The 21,338-nt window shown below is 41.7% G+C and overlaps 1 protein-coding gene across 1 annotated transcript; it reads right to left on the reverse strand.

The window, feature by feature from the left end:
* Positions 1–3,238: 3,238 nt before the first annotated feature.
* On the reverse strand, positions 3,239–20,711 carry SLC4A1AP (solute carrier family 4 member 1 adaptor protein). Its single transcript, XM_080585103.1, has 14 exons — positions 20,212–20,711; positions 19,619–19,805; positions 18,795–18,917; positions 17,940–18,000; positions 16,942–17,081; positions 16,646–16,806; positions 14,972–15,041; positions 11,227–11,416; positions 10,246–10,357; positions 9,423–9,663; positions 8,537–8,611; positions 7,429–7,499; positions 4,931–5,003; positions 3,239–3,682 (listed from the first exon to the last, which is right to left on the reverse strand). The coding sequence occupies exons 1-14, from the start codon at positions 20,707–20,709 to the stop codon at positions 3,633–3,635; spliced, it is 2,052 nt and encodes a 683-aa protein (XP_080441229.1). The 5' UTR covers positions 20,710–20,711; the 3' UTR covers positions 3,239–3,632.
* Positions 20,712–21,338: the final 627 nt, after the last annotated feature.

Consider the following 21,338-nt stretch of genomic DNA (forward strand, 5'->3'; position numbering starts at 1 on the left):
GCTATGGCGACAGTAAAAGCTGCTGGGGGTGGGCTGCGCAGGACCCTGAGGCCTATCACCGTTCTGAAGTTACAGACAAAAAGGGGCCTAAAAGCCACCAGCAATCGTCTGTTTTTCTGTGAGCCTCACAGCACCTACAGCAGCGAGGGCTCTGCCTGATGCAGAGCTGCTGAGCGGGGCAAATGAGCTCCGTGAGAAACTGGAGCGGGCTGTGCAGAGGGGAGTCACGCTGAGGGAGATCCCCTTGTCTGAGGGTCTGCTGCGAGTTAATACGCTCGTCATCCTCCTGTCCAAGGGCAACATACGCTGGGGGATTATTAAGCCAAACAACTGTTCTGTATTTCCCCAGGCCTCTTTCCTCCTTTGACACAGTGAACATCGTTATGGCATTAGGGGGGCCAGGACTGCATTTGGGGTGAGAAACTTCTGTGAGCTTTGTCATACAGTCTATAATCACATCCATAGCTGTTCATATTGTTGCCACCTCTGCTTGCTGCTTGACTGGGCACTTAATGTGGTCAGGAGAATAAGGTGCCCCAGCCCCAGGCCGCTGTGCAGGTCTGGGGGTTGGTTACAGAGGCACAAGCCTTAACTACTTAAAAAGAAAACACGACATGTTATTCAGCTATAATTTTACATGAAAAGTGCAGGATTTATGTGGGAAAAGCATCTCAAATAGTCCAAAGGCTGAACCTGCTGAAGTTTAAGAGCTGAGCTTCTCTAGTATGTAAGGCCACGAGCTACAATGGCAGCTTGGTTGTCAGCCAGCTGCTGGGAGAAAAAATGGCTGTGTAATTAATTGCCCAGGGTGGTGAGCTGATGTGCAGAGAAGTACCCAGCCTGAGTTTACATTTCATAGACTCCTTACATTTTTTACCCATGAAACTAAGCAGCCTTCTCCAAGTGTTGGGTATCGAGGGCTGCATGGGTTATTTCCTCCATTTTTTCAGCACCATTAAGAATCAGTTATGTAGGCCTTCTTCCATGGCAGGGTTGTAACAGGGAGCACAGCATGCTGCTAAGGAGAAAAAGCAGTTCTTGACACATACACAGACCATCAGGAGAAGATCTTTGACTTGCAACAAGAACTGGTTACTGTTGCCAACAGGATATAAAAATTTTGAGGGAGGCTTGCAGAGCACGCAGGCATAAGATTATAGTGATGACCCATCACACAGGCTGTGAGAAGGAAAGGGGGAAGGCTTATAGCTGTACAGATCCCTTCTCATATACTGTGGTGGCCTCTCCTTGCCTGGCCACATACTGGTTTATGGCTATCTTTAGAGGAGAAAGAGATATCCAGTCTCCCCTATTCAGTGATGTACGTACCTGGCTGAAAAGGGAAATATTCAGATTTGTCCTGTTACGTGGTGGTGGGTATCAAGTACAAAACTAATTTCTGAATGGCAAGATGATCACTGATGGGGTGCCAACAGCTTTCGAATGGGTGATTTTTCCACAGCTAGTACAGCTACCATGACATTTACTGGAACCATCCTCTGGGGACCACCTTTGGGTATTCGTAACACACAATGCAACAAAAGATGGACCACCGACAGAGAGCGGGTTTTAACATCAGATCTGTATGGGAGCACAAGTGAGCTGCTATGAAAAGAAACAGATGGGGAGCTCATGGGCTTAGCCAGCACCAACTGCCCAGGCCTTGATCCCCAGAGACGTGCTTGTTGGCAGCAGGGCAAATGCAATTTGTCTGTATTACAAAGCAGCCTCCCAATGAAAAGATACAGCTTTGTGCATACTATGGTTTTGGTAGTTTCTATCCTTTCATAAGCAAAACTAACGTCCCCTAGGGAACCCAGAAGTCATTGTTTTGAGACTTGACATGCTGACCGCCTGTTTTGGGATGGTCAGAGTAAAGGTGTACCCACCTGGTGGGCTCTTTTTTTCTGTTTCCCAAAAGGATAAGTAGTGAACTGTTGTTTCTCCTGTCCTGCACCTGTGCAGGCCCTCTGCATCTACAGTGATTAAAATAAAGAGCCCTTGTGAACACCTGGAATTGAACTAGGCTCTGGAGAAGGTCTGCTGAGATTATAGCGTAAATCCAGATTGCAACAACCCTAAAAAGAGCATGACAGAGCAGCTCTATCATCAGGAGCAAGGAAAGGGTGAGAGAAACCAGGCCTGTCAGAAGGAGCAGAATGTGGTCCATGACAGGAGACCAAAACCACCACCTCTACTGCTTTTGCTCAGGGGCAGCACTGGGCTGGAACGGATCCCTAGGCAGAGCAGGGGAGGGCCCAGGGGTGGCTGGGCAGGGACAGCCAGGCCCAGCAGTGCCCCAGGGGACCAGCAGTGCCCCAGGGGCCCGCAGCCTCCTGGTGGCCTCCTGGCAAGGGCCCTTGGCCCTGGGGCACGCTCCGCCTCCTGGCACCCCAAGCTGGGCCTGTTCTCTGGTCCCAGCAAACAGGGCACGCGATCCTGCCCTCTGCCTTCATTCAGCTATCTCCATTCACATGTAAACTTCATCCATTTCTTGAACTCCTGCTAAAGTGCTAATCCAGTTTATACCCATGCATTTATGGATGTGTATTCAAATCATTTGTGTTTTTTTTCTAAATGTATGCAATATGTACACAAGTACACATCAGAAGAGGATCCATGCATAATATATATATTTGTACCCTCCTTCAGATACCTATATCCATATACACAAGAGAGAAAAGCATCTATTGTTATATATTAGCATTTCCTGCTCCAAAGGAAATGGGCAGCCAGTCAGAATGGGCTGTCTTTTGTCATCCTTTGATAAGGTGCCTACTCACACTTTGAACCTTACTTTATTCTTGCCTATAATATGCTTTGGTGCCAAAGAGTTAGTTATGAAGTTACAAACCTACATTCTTCATAAAGAGCTGAAATTGCATGAAAGTGGCTTTTTGTTCATGGGCTGTGAGAGGTGAAGAACAGGCTACAGTATAAGCAGCCTTTCGCAGGTTATCCTTTCATCGTTTCCTCTGTTATCCTCTAATTTGAGATGGGCAGTGCCATACTCTGCAGTTCTTCTGTGCTTCTACACCTTTATAACAGTATTCTCCTCCCTCCTAGTCCCCTTCCTACCAAGCATTCAGCAACTGTATTCAAAAACCTCCATCAGGGAGGACTGAAACACTTTTCTTCTTGAAGTAGAAGTCTCTGCCCGACCCCCCCAATGAAAAATGTGAGTTTCGAAGTCTGTTTGCCCTGATGATATTTTCAAATAGCAGCAACAGAAGCAAAATGGTAGTGTGTCTCATTTTAATTGCCTAAAACCAACATGAATGAAATTTATCAGTCCTGTATGCATGAAGTTGCTTTTTTTTTAAATATATTTAAAATACTTTTTATATTTTTATTTACAAAAGGATAAACAAGTCTGTGGTTTCACACTAAACAAAAAAAGAACAAGGCTAATAGCAGAAGAAAGAGACAGAAGAATGCGTGGGCTCAGGAATCTTTAAAAAAGTATTTGGAAGACAAGCAACAGAGGACACACAGGGATGGCTAACAGCCAGCATGGCTGGAATCGGGTCTGAAAAAAACATCTTTTATCCCTCAATAACGAGTGGACTCAATAAAGAGTCCGAAGCAGAGCAGTCCTTCAAACCTCAGATCTGCTTTCTGGAGCTTGAAGCTTAGTAGCCATACTTTTCGTTGAGATGAGTCTTGCCATCACCGCTCTGACCTAATGGACAAAGATAAAGAGTTACTTTAAAGAAAAAACAAATGAACATAAAAACAAACAAACAAAACAACGTAAGAACCCCACAACCAACCAACCACCAATAACAAACAAAAAAAACACCCCAAAAATTAGTCCAATACAAGTTTATAGGACAAGTATTAAATAGTCTCTAGGCAGCACCTGTCAGATAGGCATAAAACCCAGACAGGATATTACAGTCCAAATTGTCTTTTTATTTACAACTCGTCTAACATTACTAACACTGTCAAGATTACATCATCTATTCATGCTTTATTTTTTTTCCTAGTGTACTCATTATGCCAACTTAGAAGATAAATCTGGTTATTAGCAGGTAGAGACAGGAAAACGAGCTCCCTCTGATGGACACAGGTTGCTTGGCTACACTAGATCAGACCTCTGTGTTACTGAAGCAGGCATTTTGCTCCAGCTGATACACATGCCAGGAAGGCTTCACCAGGTTATAGTTTTTCTTCACTGAAATTTATTCTCATTTTTCTTATTGTCTTTGGAACCTGTCGACATTATCAGGTTGCAACAGCTTCAACAAAAATTATAATGATGGATCTACCAAATGAAAGCTAAGCTTTGATCTCACAATGAAAACTTAAGTGCAAGAAAATGAATTTTCAGTTTTGGAGCCACTGGAAATTCAATACATTGTTTAAGAATAACCCCACTTAACTAAAACCACTCTAGAACTAAAAATAAAAAAAAAGATCAATTTTAACATGTACTAAATGTGTGTATCAATTATTCAGCATCTTGAAAGAGTTAGCAAGACTTTTCTCCAAAAACGACCCAAAGTCTTTACTGCAAAAATCTGCAAAAAATTTTCATATGTCACAGGCTTCTATGAAAATTGAGAATACTAATATTGCTGGAGCATTTATTCTTGGTGAAGCTTTGAGCTTTTCTTTTAACTAGATACCTGTATCGCTATATGCAAACGGAGTTAGGTCTCTCAAATGTTACAGAACTGAAAGACAAACTTCAGGTGCATCTGTCCACTGAGATGAAGCTGCTACAGATAAGGTCAGCATTTCACAACAAGAATTGCATGGAGATACAAGAAATAAATATGGGGCATAACATGCCAAAAAACATCAGGTTCTCAGTAAGTATTCCCACATTCCTTTTTCCCCCCTCAACGCATTACAAAGACACCCTGACTACTTGTTAGGTATATTCTTGAGTTATAGGAATAAAACCCAAAGAAATGGTCAATACCTGCAGGAGGAACCCACATGCAGTAGTCTGGGTCATCATCTGGGTAATGTGAAGAAAAGAAAGGTGGTTGGACCTGCAAAAGGAGAAAAGATTCTTAAGGTGCTGCACCCTTTCAGCAATGTGTCACAGCCACTAAGTCTCTCAGTTATTCAAAAGACAAATGCTGAGCAGTGTGGGTTATTTCTACACGGCCATGGACAAAAAATATAGTTCAGAGGAAAGAAAAATATATAGTAAACTCTCAAATTGATCCAATTTATTCCCAGTATAGTCACAGAGCCATAGAAACATTAGTTAGAAAGGACCTCTGGAGATCAACGAGTCCAAACTCCATCTCAGAATAGGTCCATTGCCAACACCAAATCAGGTCATCCATGGTCTTCAGAGAGCAGATCTGGGCAGACTAGTCAGGGGAGATAAATGTAATGCAAAACTCTACAGCTTTATTGAATAACAGAAGCGTATGTGACAACTTTTGGTTTCAAAGAGATCTCTCCCACTGCTTTCCACAGCTCCACTTCTGGACAGTTTAATTGCCTCATCCTAATGTTTGTTACTGTCATTTGACACTGAGTTTCTTTACACAGGGAAAAGCTTTAGAGTAGGATTTTTAAGAAGTGCTTTAGTGATTTCAAAGCACAATCCCACCGAAAACTTTAGTTTCAAGGTGACTTTTGAAAGTATATAAAGTATATAAAAGTTCAGCTATCTTGTCTTTTGAAAAGCTAAGTTACCCTTATACAAGAAAACCCAATTTTTTCAGGTCTCACTGGCATCACTGAAATGTTTAAAGCAAACAGAAACAGGTCACTTGCAATTCAAACGTTGACACAGCAGTGTCTTTTTATCCCCAGCTTTTTAAGTTTTGCCACATTGGCATCATTTTCTCAAGTTTTGTTTTCAACTACTGCAGGTAGCTAACAAAAAAAGTCTCACTCTACAGTTTTTTGATATTTTAAGAGCTCAAAATGTGCCCATCAGTGCTCAGCACTGATTTGCATTACTCTGTAGTATCATGACAGTCTTAAGTTACGCAGTTGAAACAATTTTTCATTCCCTCAAAAACAAACAAAACAAACAAACAAACAAACCTATTTCTCTTCCCCAAATTAACCTCTAAAAGAGTTCGTTTGTATCACTAATGTTTGGAAAACATTAGACTGTGGAGTTGAACAGTTGTTAAGTATGACTTGTGAACAGCCACTTAAAAAATAGATTTTTCCAGTTTTGCATTATTCAAAGTTATTTCTCAAATATGAAAAGAGAAAAAAACATAAGGAGAATTCTGCTTGATATTTTCCATGCAAGAAAATGAGCCCAATGGTAGACAGGGCATGTGGAAAAAGTGATTTGTAATGGGAGCGAGAACACAGCTAAGCCATCTGGTATTTGGGGAATGCTCAGTGTTAGAGTGAACTCTCTGCTGATGGGAGGTGCTGACTTGACTGCCTTAGTGTGAATGCAGGAGAACAAGGCAGCTTCTCATAGAAAGGGTATACACTGGGCTCTAACAGAGTAAATTTACTCTTGCTTTCTTTATCAACGTACTTTAGGCCAGCAACAAAGAATAATACTAGAGGCTGTGCCTGCCCAGTCCTTGGGTCCTCTGCCAAGAGCAGCAAGAGCAGCAGCAGCTAGCGCACACATGCTTCAGGGAGTTACGTTTCTTTAAGCAGGTGGAGCAGGACTAAAATTCAATGGTCACCACAAAAAAACGTCCTAATGCTCAGAACTCATGGCCCATCAACTACAGTAATCTTCTTTGATGGCAGCCAGTGTTATGGTGGGATGCATTCTGAAGGGAAGAGCCTCACAATAATCACTAGGCTAAGAGCATGCCGTCAGAGAAGTTTCTTCCCAATTCCAGGAATGCAACCACTACCTGTGTCCCAAAATGTGGAAAGCTCACATACTTTACATTTTGCTACAAATCTTATGAATGGGAAGCACATCACACACACTCAAATTCAATAATAATTGGGTTGCAAAATACAATAGTCTTATTAGATATTTCTCTTACCATATCTTACAGAGAAGGAAGAAAACTACAGTTCTAGTCCAGCATGTTCTGTGCCAGCCAATACATGTTTCCCAAGCTACTCTCCATGGAAGTTTTGCAAAGTCACCTTGAAAGCCCAGAGAGCACCAGTGTTCTACAACACTTGTGCTACAGGTGAAGATGCAATTCACAACAGCTTAGCATCAGCTTTGCAAAGTGAAAAGCTGGAAAAAACAATTCTGTGTTTCAATTGAGAACCTTTGTTTATTTCCTACAGCTTCACAGAACCCCTGTCATGCTTGAAATGCTCTGCCTTCTCACTGGAGACTCCAAAAGCTGTGTCCAATGGTAGTGTGTAGTTCTACACTTGGGAATCACTCAGCAGAAAAGCACTACCAAAGGCCCACTCAATCCAATTGTTACTATTTCACTAATAAGGAGCCGACTAAATGATTCCTTGAAATTCTTAGGCTCTAGGAGTCACAGTATCATAACTGACCTTGCTTGAGCTATTAGTTTTCTTAGCTTTCTCGGATGTCTCTTCAGGTTCCTTGCACAATGCCTCAGATGCTGACAAAAAAAAATGTTTTATGACACATCATAAAATGACCAATTCTATCACAAATAAGCTTATAGAAAACTCACATAAAGATGAATACTTCCAAAAAGGAAATCCAAGACAACTCACTGCAAAACCATTCATATTTATGACTGCTGAACATCTTTTTGTTTTCCATAGATCTATTAACTCATGCTTAATACACTCGCAGTCCCCAAACCGAATGCAGTTTTATGAGGTCCTCTATTTGGTATTCTGCAAAATCCTTTTAGTTAATGGCAGATGTTGATTTTCTATGAGATACTCTCTATCTGTAATCACTACAGTGACTGATTTAGACATAAACTGTAGAAAATGTACAGAATCAACATCCTTTAAAAAAAAATCATTTTACAGTAACATATGTGAGGGGAAGGCAAAGACAGAAGTATGCCTGGCTTTTCTGCCGCTTAATCTATGAAATATTGACTTTTTTGAGTTAAGTCCATGGTTATTATCATAAGGACAGGAAAACATACTCTTAAGACTCTGAGTTAGGAAAGAAGAAAATTCATACAGATCTCCTCCAGATGTTCATTGCACCATACACTGCCTACATTTTGAGAATCTTTTTTTTTTGTGTGTGCGCGCGTACGAGCAGAGGGGTCATCTGGGTCATTAAGAGTTAACACTACAGAAGGACAGAACCTTCCCTTTACGAAGTGACACGAGCTATTACTGCAAGAGAATAAGGGGAAAGAAGCATTATGTTTATGCTCCTAAATTGTAACAACTTTTATTCTGCACATTTATTAAAAAAAAAAAAGAATCTCTCTGCAGTTAGTGACTACAAAAAAGCAAGGAGATCTGAAACAGCTGAAATGGCTTGTCTTTGCCATACATTTAGCACTGCCCAAACAGAACAATTCTTCATTTGAATTCTAGATTCTTACTTTAGACTCTACAGTTAGGCTTAGTCTCTTTCTACTGACAAAAAAGCAGTAACTCCTTTAGGCAGTTTCTGAACCTACATGCTAGTGTACAATAGCCTCCAAACTGCACAGCTCACCTTGAGATTTCTCTAGCGAGGGTCCCATCTGAGATTTATTTCTTAATATCTTTGGCTCAGGCAGAATATTAACCCCTGTAAAATGAAAAAAAGGAATATTAGGTGAGTGCTCTGCACTAACTCTGATGAGTAGGAGTGCTAGCCTCCCTGAGAAACATTTTTGAAGGGAACTCTGAGCTACGTTTGTTTCAGGAAGAATTCTTCTCTTAAAAGTTCTCTAAATTCCTTCATTCAAGTCTATCACAATACACTATTAAAGGAAAATTTATGACCAGTTAAAATATACTTTTCAATAGCAACCTGTCCAGCATTAGGACAAGAAGATAGAATTCGGTTTCTGTCAAACACGCTATTTACAGAGAAACATTATTACTAAGATTTTAAATATATCAAGTTAATATATAGAAGGATGGGTTACAGATAAACCACACAGATGCAAAGAAGATGCTTCTTCCTTCCTATTTTTAAAATTATTTTTCCTCCTTACAAGCTGGTCTGAAGCTTTACACAGGCATTTGTTTTCTTTTTAAGTCACTCCCCCTGCCAACAACACATTGCATTTATTACCATATGGACACTCAATCTAAAGAAAGCAGGGCTTATCAAAATAGGACCTTCCTTGAGTCCAGGAGACTTACTTCTATTTTACCAAAAGCATGAAAATATGACTGCCAAGTAGAGTCCCAACCTGAAGCAGGTATAACTTTCACCCGTTTCTCATCTGTTTTCACCTAGACACTGGGTTCAAGGCAAAATTTATGGAAAAGCTATACACACACTGCTGGAAAACCTGTGACACAAACTTTAGGAGATTCACATGGCTCAGGAAAAAAAAAGTACTTATAGACTCAGCCTCACTACTGGAAAAATCAAAACCCATGCTTACCATCCTGAAGGGATTGTAGCTTCTCATTATTGCACGTAGAACCATTGGGATCATTAATTTCTTCTCCTGTTTCTTCCTCTGTTGTTATTTTCATTTCTATATCTGATGCTCTGCTGTTTACTGCACCTACTTCCTGCTCCTCCTCCATTTCTTCCTCTTCTTCCTCCTCCTCTTCCTCTGGTCCATCATCTTTCATTTTTAACAAGTTTTCAGGGATAACTGGACGCTTATCAGGTAATTTCTGCAGGACAAAGACTTGTGCATCAGTGCCAGAACAACATGAAAGTAGATGTCACGGAGATTCATTACAGGAGAAAACAGGCATGCTACAGTCACAGAGGCAGCTGGTAGGGAAACACTCACAGGATGAAGAATAGTTAGGTTTTAAGGAAAGAGATTTTGGTAGAGATGGAAGGGGAAAAAAAGAGATGTTCAGCCCACAGGCGAGAGTGCAGTCTTTTCATAAAAGGGACACTGGAAGCTGAATCAATCTTGGATACGATCTTAGCTAAAAGATCACGAAAAACAAAAGAAAGTAAAGGACTAGCTGCTGATGTATAGCAGTCATTCAGTCTGACATCACCAGACTGCCTCTACTTGGATCAATGCCTTTTAACTGCAGCTGTGCCCCAGAAGATTGATTGCACGAGGGCACAGAATGGCTACTGCTGGCAGCAAACAACATCTGGCAGACACTGCTTGCTGCCCCGTGCACTCTTCCACTCCTGCGGGCTTCCTCCTCCATGCGAGATGACACGGTTGCCACCTGTAGGCTCCATAGCCTCAGATGTCTAAGAACTAGTGTCTGACTTGGAGCACTTACCCCTAGGCTTCCAGTTTTCAGCTTGAATTTGCTCCCTCCTTTCATTGCACCGAAGAGAGGCAGGGCAATCTTTTTAGGCTTGCTGTCTGCTTCCAGACTGTAACTCCCACTCCTAATAAAAAATAGTTACAAAGAAAAACAGTATTTAAAGTACCAAACAAGTCTTATACATACGTATGCAAAACCCCTGCAAAATGGAGGTGAATATATAAAAGTCCTTCTATTTCTTTCAAACTTGCAGCATCCAAGGAGGATGTTTCAGGATATGACTCCTCCATACTACGTGCATGCTGCAGGAGTCAGACACTTGCCATAACAGAAAGAAAAAAAAGCAAAAAGAAAAAAAAACAACAAACCACACTTATCAGACTCCCTCAAATTCAAATACACAAACATACATATATGCATAATATATCTGTAAATATATAAACACAGTCAGAGGCTGAACTTCAATTTAAGTAAATTAAGTAATTAAACCTCTAATCAAGTTGCCACTAGTAAACAATGAACCCAGCACACACCCTCTTGAATTGCAGCAGCATTGCTAAGCAGTAGCTGAACAGCCACTGCATTTGACTTCTGGATATATTTCACAAAGTGATTTTCATATTATTTGAAGTACTGTAAAACTCTTCAGTTCCTTTTGGATGGAGGTTGTAGTACAAAAAAAAAATAAATATATATGTATGCTGACACCATGATTCCAGCCCCTTCTTGCTCCTCGTCCCAGTGTAGGTTCAATTTACTCCACTGTTGCTGTGCATCTGCCTCAACCTCAGATGCAGCAGTGGCCAGAAGGCACAGAAGCTTGTTGGAGAGATGAACTAGGAAGCATTGAAGGCACTGCTGCCTTTGCATTTGGAAAACTGTCTACATACTGGGGGTGCAAGATTGCCTATGAGAAGTAACAACAGTGGAAGTAATTAAAAAAAAAAAAAGAAAGAAAAAGAAAAAAAACAACAAACTTTAGCCAAGACTTACGGGGGCTTCAGCTCAGGCAGTTCTGTAGGCTTGACAAGCTTTATTAACCCTTTCAGTCTCTGCTGCTCTTTCCTCAGTTCAAACGATCGCAAGTGAAGTTTCTTTCGAGTCACGTTGTCTAAGGTGCACCCTGACTTTATTTCGGTCATGAATTCATCCAAGGAATCTTGAGCTGCTGGCTGGGACTGGCCTAGGCAAGATAACGATAAGACACATATTGTTATACTCAAGTCCTACCTTTAGAGGATAAAGAATATATGAATGACTATCCTCTCTGTGAGATTTTTTTGAATGGTGAAATAATGGAGGCTGATAGCCCTAGAAAGATGAAAGCTTTTCTCTTAACAAAGTCCAGCAGTAAATCTTAATCCACTCAGATGAAAAAGCCTCTCAAAATTGAATGTTTCTTTATGAGAAAGTCTGTCTGCATTCTAGGTTGCTCATCTCAATTCAAGATCTGCTGTCCCTAAAAAAAAAAAAAGTGCCTTTTGGGTCCTTTTTATAGTCACGGACTAAAATAAACACAGCTACAAGAAATCCTACAACACCACATGGGAAATCCCATTTTGACTTTCCCAGGATGTTTATGTAACAATGTTTGCAAACCTAAAAATGAAATAACTGACACATGATGCTGTCTCCCGCTCCTGAATGACTGAGTGCATGTGAGAATAATTGTATATGTTAAGACAATCACACAAAATTTATCTTTGTTTTGGTCTGATTTTCTAACAGAAAAACACTGCTCTGTATTTGAGAAAAACAAAAAGACAGTCCTTCTACTCCACCTGACTTCAAACAAAAATATTTCTATGCATATTTAACTAATTAAAATAAAACTGGAGGAAAAAACTCTCTAACAACAAAGAAAAGTAAATACACAATTCTAACACATGGATTTAGAAAACAAACAGAAGAACAGGAAAACTCCTGAAGCACTGTTCAAGCCCAAGAAAGGAATTTTATATTTTTCTCAAAAGTAACTTTGAGACAAAGAAAAACGTTGTTAGAATTATATCGAGCTTTTGATAGGCAGTTTTCTGCCTTTTATTGTTATATAAAGTTGGCAAATCTGATATTTATTTGTGGCTTTAATACATGCACAAGGATAATTCTGTGACCAATGAGTTATTTTTAATTCTGTTTACCTTATTAAGAGCATATATTTGAGCAGTTTTACATAACATTTAATATTTACACAAATGTCTAAGACGACTAACATTTTCAAATGCACTTAACTGAAAAGAGTATTTCTGATCTAGAGAAAAAAAACAGTTTTCACAAACATATGAAAGCCACGACAGCAACTGAAGACATACAGGATTGATAGGCTCTGAAAGATAAGAGCATCCACCTCCAACCAAATATAAATGACAATGAAATATGTTATAAAAGAAATTCAGATACTCTTCTTTTTCCTAACTATTTTGAGCTTAGACAAAAATGATCAATGAAAAAGCCTTGTTAATAAACAGTCTGAACCACCTCACAGCCTAGAGTCAAGAGGAGCAGTCATTTAAACATCAAAGGTAACATTTCATGCTTGGTCAGGTAATTTGGAACAATTAAAGGAACTGCAGTTCTACAGCTCACCATTTTAGCCCCAAAAGAGTGCATGAGCACTTCACTGATCTTCAGAGATTCTGATCACTGTTCTCGCAAACAGGATTCTCTGCCTGATTCCACCAACGCTGCCTGAGATCAGGTAGTTGAGCTTACCGGGTTAGTTAGCATTCAGCATCTGTTGCAGCACTATTCCACAATGCTTAAGGAAAATTTGCTATTGCTAAGAGGTGAATCAATCATGGCTATTATACTTTACATTCGGGGGGGGGCGGGTTGTGGGGGAGGGAAAGCTATAGAGCTTTTTACTGCACCAAGAACTTATCAATTTTCTTCTGAACAGGCAAAAGTGAGACTGAAGAGCTCTGTGTGTTTGATTTTCGTTCAGTTACATCAGTAACAGAGACACCAAGTCAGTCCATCAGTAGTTAGTTCTGAAGAACTCTAAAGAACAATTTATGAACTTTCACTGAGATCTTTTCAACAACCACTTAAACTCTCCAAGTGCTTGGTAAGAGGTGTTGCAATTTAGCCTGTCGTTCACTCACTGGTCCCACTACACTCTGGCCCCTAGGCTACAAATGATCATTTAGAGCAAGCCGAAGTGCGTTAAGGTTTCAGAACCGTATGGAATACCGCAACTTTGCCAGACAGCTCAAGGGAGTAATAAGAGTCACCCTTGATCAATACGCACGCTCCTGGCTTATACTTGTATTCCTCACCCGCGATTAAATCTGAGAAAACACAAGTAACTGGAACACACGCACACAAACCGATGACAGAACATTTGCTACGTTTTATCCTGGTCTAGTTTTAGGAAATTTGCATTCGAAACTGAATCACGCTGTATTGCAATACCTTGCAGGCTGTTGTTGGGCCTAGTAATTAACTGATGAGATTTCAGTATTTCTAATCCTCTAAACCAGTTATGTAACCAGTTACAATTCACCAAGCCATGATAACATATCATTAGAATTATATGGTGTTAGCAGAAGTCTACAAATGAACTGATTCTTGGTTCTTCTAGTCTCTTACAATTGTTCTTGTTGAGAAACAGTAACGGAAGAAACAAAGGCTTCATGACACAAGTGCTTGGCATTACCCGTCATAGGCAATATAAAGCATTATCTTCTCCTACTAGTTGATCAGGAACTACTTATCAGTAAAGTCATGCTGAAAACAATTACTTCAAAGACACTGAACTGACCCATCAGTCAGAATGCTCACTGGAACAGTAAGGTTTTCTCAACAGCGATCTGGTAGAATCAATCACCAACAAAAATGCTCATACAAATGAGTTTGGGTGTAGCATTAAGTAAGAAAGAAATGTGCCCATATAATTCACAAAAGATAGCACTGCTGTCAGATTGCTGCTAGGCTTCTTGAAGAAGCTCTGACAAACAGATGTTGCAGCCTTTATTAAAGTCAACTCTGTTAGAAAGTGTTTTGTATGATGAACCAATCTAAATACGTTTCCTTCATGCCTTCCTTCCACAAGACATCATCAGTAATTTAAAGCAAAACGCACCTCATGTAGTGTGCTTTTAAATCTAAGTTACTAGCAGGCACATTCCCCACTTGCTGGAAAGGCTCTGCCTTCATACACAGACAATTCTAGAAACCTGAATGGCTCCCTCATAAGCTAGAAAGCTCACTGAACACGTGAGCTAAGCATCGACTACTTTAACTCCACATTTCTCTTTTCCTACCTTTTCAAGGTGTATTTGCAACAACAGAAGCAAAATAAAAGATACTGTCTTTTCTCTGCCACTTGTTTGTTCTTCCCTTACAGATGGTTTTGGAGGGAATGGAAAAATGTGGTCCTTGAAGTGGGTCAGTTTCACTATAATGGGTAGATAAACAGTAATAATGCCCACCCTGTTATGCTCCAGGAACTTGTATACTCTCCTCCTTATCTTAGACATGGGATACTTTTGGAGAAAGCCGCATTCATTAGCAAATGACTACGCACACAGTACATAACCTACTGGATTAAGAGCATTAAGTATCTTCTCCAGATAACTCAATCACCTGCAAATCTTCCTGCCTCTTTGTGGAAAGCAGACATACAAAAAAATGCATGTAAGATGCATGATTCTATGATATCTGTAAGATAGATTTTCCTTTTTTTTTTTTTTTTTTTTAAATGGAGAACACTATATTCAGAGACTTCACATCTTACCTTTCCCTGAAGCCTTCAGCTTTTCTGTTATCTCAAGGAGCTCGTTTTCAGATTCCTTTAGCTTTGCGACCTATGAGAGAAAAGATCTCCTAAGCATATGCTTTAACTTCTTTAAAATCTCCATTTAAGAGTTCCTCAAATATCCTACCACATTATCTCCATTTTATTTTTTTTTAATTTCTGATCTCTGATTGGGAATTACTGGGATGAAAAAATAATCACAGAATCATAGAATATCCCGAGTTGGAAGGGACCCATAAGGATCATCAAGTCCAACTCCTGGCACCGCACAGGTCTGCCCAAAAATTTAGACCATGTGACTAAGCGCACAGTCCAATCTCTTCATAAATTCAGGCAGGCTTGGTGCAGTGACTGCTTCACTGGGGAGCCTGTTCCAGTGTGCAACCACCCTTTCGGTGAAGAACCTCTTCCTGATGTCCAGCCTAAACTTCCCCTGCCTCAGCTTAACACCATTCCCGCAGGTCCTGTCCCTGGTGATAACGGAGAATAGGTCACCTGCCTCTCCACTCCCCCTCACGAGGAGTTTAGATTGTTCTTAAACATATAATATACATATATATATATATAGTTTACAGTAGTATACACTATATACAGTGCATATAGATTGTTCTTAAACAATGCATCAAAAATTATTTGAACAGTATGCATATTTATGTTTCAGAAAGTCCTTTCTCATAATGCTTTTATACCACTGTCATGATCCTCCAGCCCGCCCTACTCCCACCTATTTGCTTCTCCATACACTATTGTCTGTGTAGGACTTTTAGTTGTCATACTCGTGTCAGTCCAGTCTGCTTATTCTTTGAAGCAGAATAAGATCCTTCTTTGGTATGTGCCCTGTGAACTTGAAAGCTTGCAATTATTATCTAGTGCTTTAAAGCTATTTTATGGTACCCTGTTCTCATTCATCCACTGTTGTGATCTATCAAGCAGAAGGCGATATTACACAGACAAAAAAAGAAAGGCAGTATGCTTTCACTGTAATTACCACTTCTTTCAGATATTTATAGATACTGTGAACAAAGTAAAAAAAGCTCTATTTAAAGTTGCAAAATTCTCCTGCCTCTCCTAGTTTATGACAAATTAAGTCTTGTATGCAGCGACAGAACCTCAAAAATCAAATGCTGGTCTCTGGAGAAGACAAACCACAAGCAGCTGCAAACTACTTTTTTGCAGGCTGACTTGGCCTTAAGCCATGAAAATTCCTGACAACAAGGTATTTTCATTTTCCACAGCTAGTTATCCCTTTTGCTTAAGGTAGCAGATACGCATCAGTTAGTAGCAGTAACAATGATGTTTCTGTGATGTACACTAAGTATTAAATTGAAGTAACAAATCACTCTCTCACTTTCTGTTGTGTTTAAGAGTTTAAGGTTTCTTCTATATCCCAATTTTTTTTCCTCTCAAAACCTTTAAAAGCCTTTGGTGATTCTACAATCACCAAATCTAACCCCATTCCAATTTATCTTGTCCAATTAATAGATAAGGGTCTCAAATGATACTAGAGTTCAGGCCAACAAAAATAAGACCTGGGGAAAAAAATATATATATATATACACACATACATATATATATATATAATGTATAAGCTTTCCTTATTAGTAATAAGACATCCATGAAAGAACAGGCCTGGCATTTCATAATTCTTCTTACCAGGGAGTCATAAGTTTCTGGTTTTTCTTCTATTTTACCAGCTTTCTTCATTCTATTCAGTCGCTTCTTTTCTACAGCACCAGTTCGATCAAGGAAGGTGTCATCGTCACTGTCATAGAAGTCCTCATCTTCCCAATTCTTTGATTTCCTTTTTCGAGATACTGGGAAAGGTTAAGAGAAAAGGTCAGGAACAAAGTGACTTACACTGAGAAGTCAAACAAGTTCAAGATAGCAATCTCAAACCCCTAGAGTTTAGGGGCTTTGAGAACCATCACAGCATTTAACTGGTTATTTACCTGCTTCTTGCCTCAGCACTCCCCTAGCATCCAGTAATCTGCAAGCTTCCAATGCACACTGTACCATTGCTTCTTTCTTCTTTCCTGAATGGAGAACCTCTGCCACCAGCTGCTTCCCTGATGCATCATCCACAGGCAACCTGTTCAGTTCAAAGGATCAGAGAATAGCTCCAATACATACAGCCTTTCCTGGATGCTACTCAGATATTGTATTTGTCATGTCGACATTGTTCTTTCCACCTCCCTCTAGTCTTTCTTTTTGTGGGGATTAAATTTTTTACATTTCATTTGACACCCTACTAGTCCAAACATGAGCACAGACTTTCTGTATTTTTTTTATTTCACTAACCCAAACAATAAATCTTTTTCCATTTGTTCAATTGGGATTGCAACAGGTTAAACATCAGTTACGAATCATTTTAAGCATCACCTTGCATCCATGCAATACCAGTAACAAATACGTTATGCCACATTGAAGCAAAGGTTTCTTAAGCAATGAGACATACATGTTGTACCTACCCATTTGAGACCTAATCTGTTGATTTAATTCTACCTCACCTTCTCCAGCCTAATACGAGAATTATGTTAGTTGGCTCTGGAAGGAACCCAACAAAAACTGCTTTATACCATCAAAGAACTGAAATTGGTACAGAGTAGAATATTTTTTCCCCATTAGGAGTTGAAAGATATTGACTCCTGGTTTCTTTTGTATTTCAATTTCATTTATTTCTCAAAACATGGGGAACTGAAAGAACCCGTTTCCTTGCTTTACCAATTTTCACCTCTAAGGAACACCAAATGCTGGCAGACCACAAAGAAGTAAAGACACTGAACTAGGTAGGCATTGATCCTTGACGTTCTTCTTCAGCATCAGGACTTTGGTCTAATTCCAGCTGGCCTCCTTGGCAAGCATGATAGATAAGTGATTCCCTCAGCTTTTGTTTGTGAATACAATCAAGCCAGATTCTACACACAGAAGTGAATGAATGTATACATACTTGACCCTGCATAGCCAGCTATTGTGCCCACGATCATCATATTCATATTCTAACTCTTCTCCTAGAGAGGAAAAGAAAGAAAGTTGGTGTAGTTACCAGAAGTGAAATAAGCAGGTACAATCTTTACAGCTGAGGAGAACATCAGGGTTAGACAAAATAGGCATGATGTTCTTGTGGTATATCAAAGACTGAATGTCTTTTTTTTTTTTGGGCCACGGGATCTTTGGTTCATATTATGCTCATTTAGTTATTTTTCACAATTGAGGTTTTTTCAGATCAAAGATCTGTAAGTGACCTGTTCGGGAATACACAGTTAAAGAAAAAAAACAACCTTGTACCTTCAAGTATTAAAGTAAATGATACTGAAGAATGGACAGTTTGCAATCTGGATTCACAGATATTGTTTACCACAAAGGTTAATTTTTCATGTTAACAAATATACGAGTCATCAGTAAGCTTTGCTAGCAACCAATGGAAGCTTAGGCTAATTCAGTATTGCTTTTTTCTTTTAATACTTTCCAATTCTATCTCTGAACAGCACAGCTTGAAATTTGATGGTTTCGGATTTTTTAATATAGCTTCAAAAGATGGATGTGGCTTGACAGCCACTCCAGAGGAACATAAGATGCCCTCTCCAACTCCCAATTTAGAAGTTAAGAACTAAGTCTTAGCTCTTCATTGGTGAGCTAAGTTTTTAAAAACAACCCCCTTCTCCCAAAAAACAATGACCAAATAAAAAAGCCCCACCCACAATGAAACAGAAAAGTTTAGCTTTCACTCTTTAATTTCCAAAGAAAAATATGAGTACAAACACCAAACTTGGCTAAACAAAAATAATTTATAAGTGAAAAGTACCTTCTCTGTCAAAAAAGCCCTGTAGGGCCTTCCTAGGGTCTTTCATATAGAAGGCATCTTGTACATCCTGAAATTCAATAGCAATAGGGTTTTCTTCAGCCTCATCCTCCTCAGCATCCTCCCCTGGAAGAACAAAGTGCAAACAAGATAGTGAAATGTTAGAATTTGAACACCAGTGTATTTCAACTACTGTCAGTTTGAAAGAAATATCAACTACATCATCCTAAAATTATTTTTCTTAACTTGAATATTGGTTCTGCATCCAAACGAAAAACCCCACTCTTTTGCTATTAGTTCTTCCATTTTAAGATACGGTTTTGCACAGAAACGTCACTACAGTTTCAGCAACTTCAAGGGGTTTATGTGCTTATACATTCTCATTTACAAACAAATCATTTTGTACTGAAAAGCTCGTTAACTATAATTTATCTCACTCAGATGTGGAATTCCCCTTAAAAATTTAAGGACAGGCTCACTGCACAGCAGTCTCAAGCAAGTAAATTCAACCTCTCTGGCCAAAGTGTCAACATCACCGCAAGAACAAAATACACAGCCTAAACTAAAGTCTCAGTTTCCTTTTTGAGGTATAGATAAATCGCTTTTTCCCTGATTTTAAAAGAAGATCTAGTAAAGTTCTCACCTGGTGTGTTTCGCCTACTCACAGTACTCGTCTTTTTAAAAGGAAAAGGACTTTGTATTTGTACTCAAGAACACCACTGTTTTGGACAATTAGCGTCCAGCTGGTACGTCAACCCTAGTATTCCTTGAAAACTCACTTAAAAACCTTCCAAGGTGCACCAGCTGATGTAAGCATCAGTACTCACCCATTCCCCACGAGCAGCTCATATCGGTGTTCTGACTGCTCTCGTTTCTTCTCTCCTCTTTGTCATCTTCCTCATCAGAGTCTTCTCCCAACATTGTCTTTTCCAGTTTCGCTTGCTGCTGCTTGCGCAGTGCCTTCAGCTGAGTCACGGTCAGCTCCGACTCGGACTCCTGGTCCTCCTCGGGTCCCTGTGTCACAAACAGTAACTTTATAGGAGTGTTTTGAAAAGAAATAGTTTCCACAAGACATGAAAATCACACACGATAACGTTTATAGATCATAGTGCCCTTCAAAAAGCGCTCTTCAAAACATTTGTTATGGTTTGCATGCAGATATATCAATTTCAACATCAAGAGGAGAAGAAAGAAAGAAATGAGCATTACTTTATACCCGCAGGCCACTCAAATACAACCGTAAGTGGCACGATGCAAAGATTTCGATGGAGCACAAGGGAGCACTTGAGGAGCGAGCGGCTGGCCCCCCTACCGCGTTGGGCACCCCAAGACCCTCCTGACCTCCCCAAACCTCCCTCGGGGCACAGCCGAGGCACAAGGCCCCCCAGCTAAATAAACGCCAGCGCTTCCCCCGGCCCACCTGCAGCAGGAAGAGGCGGGAGCTGCCGCCGAAGCGGAGCCCGTGGCCCACCCGCACCCGGCAGTAGGTGCGCGGCGGCACCCTCGCCTTGTTGAGGAAGGTGCCGTGGGTGCTGCCCAGGTCGTAGACGTAGAAACCGGCGGCGTCGGAGCCGTCGGGGGAGCTGCCGGGCCCGCGGTACTGCAGCACGGCGTGGTGCCGCGACACCGACGGGTGCTCCAGGGCCAGGGCGCAGCCGGGCAGCCGCCCCGCCAGGAACCAGCTGCCGCCCTCCAGCCGCACCGAGCCCAGCACCACGCCGCCCTTCAGCACCTCCAGCCCGTAGCCGGCGCCGGCCGGAGGGCGGCAGCCCCACGGCGGCTCCTCGTAGCGGGGGGCTGGCGGCGTGGGGCCGGGTCCGGGACCGGGACCGGCACCGGCACCGGGTCCCGGTTCGGCTGGCGGCGGGCGGCTCGGCCGCTTGAAGCCGGCCGCCTCCGTCTCGCCGGGCTCCGCCATTTTGTGGCGTCCCTCCCGAAATAGGGTCCTCCGCGGGCGGGCGCCGCGGCTGGGGGAGCGGGGAGGCGGCCGCCGGGAGGCTGCGCCGCTGCTTCGGCCGCCGGCAGCGGGACCCGGGGCGGGGAGCCGGGGGTGGGGGTGGTGGGGGGGGCAGGCGGCGGCGCTGGGCTGCGAGCCGGGAGCCGGCCGCTATCCTTGCCCCGGGGGAGCCGCTTCGGGAGCGGACCGGCGCCGAGTTCCGGTGGGACGGCGGCGGAGCACCCCTTGCGGCCTTCCCTGCCCTCTTCCTTCCCCTTCCCGTCCCCTCTCCCTTCTTTTTTCCCTTCCCGTATCCCTGCCCGGCTCAGGGGCGCTGTTCGGGCGGTGGGAGAAGCCCCCGCCTCGCAGCCGCGTTGCTCTCTTCTCCCCCCCCTTCAGGAGAAGCGGCTGGGTGGGCCATTAGGGGAACGGTGTGCCCCGATGCCACCTTAAAAACTGCACTTCTTGCTGTGACATTGAACGTTTTGTTGCCATTCGTAATTTGCTTTATGCCAAGCACCAGCCCAGCTCCAGGCTTTGCTGCTGCCCAAAGCCTGGAGCCTCCCCCTGCGACGGGACTTGCGTGCTGACACAGTGTTTGGGAGCCTTCC

The sequence above is a fragment of the Anser brachyrhynchus genome (genome assembly GCF_964034855.1).
Source record: "Anser brachyrhynchus genome assembly, chromosome: 3".
NCBI classification, from domain to species: domain Eukaryota; kingdom Metazoa; phylum Chordata; class Aves; order Anseriformes; family Anatidae; genus Anser; species Anser brachyrhynchus.

Excerpts from the sequence above, each read along its gene's own strand:
- SLC4A1AP (XM_080585103.1), bottom strand. The coding sequence starts at position 20,709 with ATGGCGGAGCCCGGCGAGACGGAGGCGGCCGGCTTCAAGCGGCCGAGC. Across the intron at positions 9,664-10,245 it reads TGAAAACTGGAAGCCTAGGG|AAATTACCTGATAAGCGTCC; the intron begins GTAAGTGCTCCA and ends TTTGTCCTGCAG. Across the intron at positions 7,500-8,536 it reads CTCGCTAGAGAAATCTCAAG|CATCTGAGGCATTGTGCAAG; the intron begins GTGAGCTGTGCA and ends TTTTTTTGTCAG.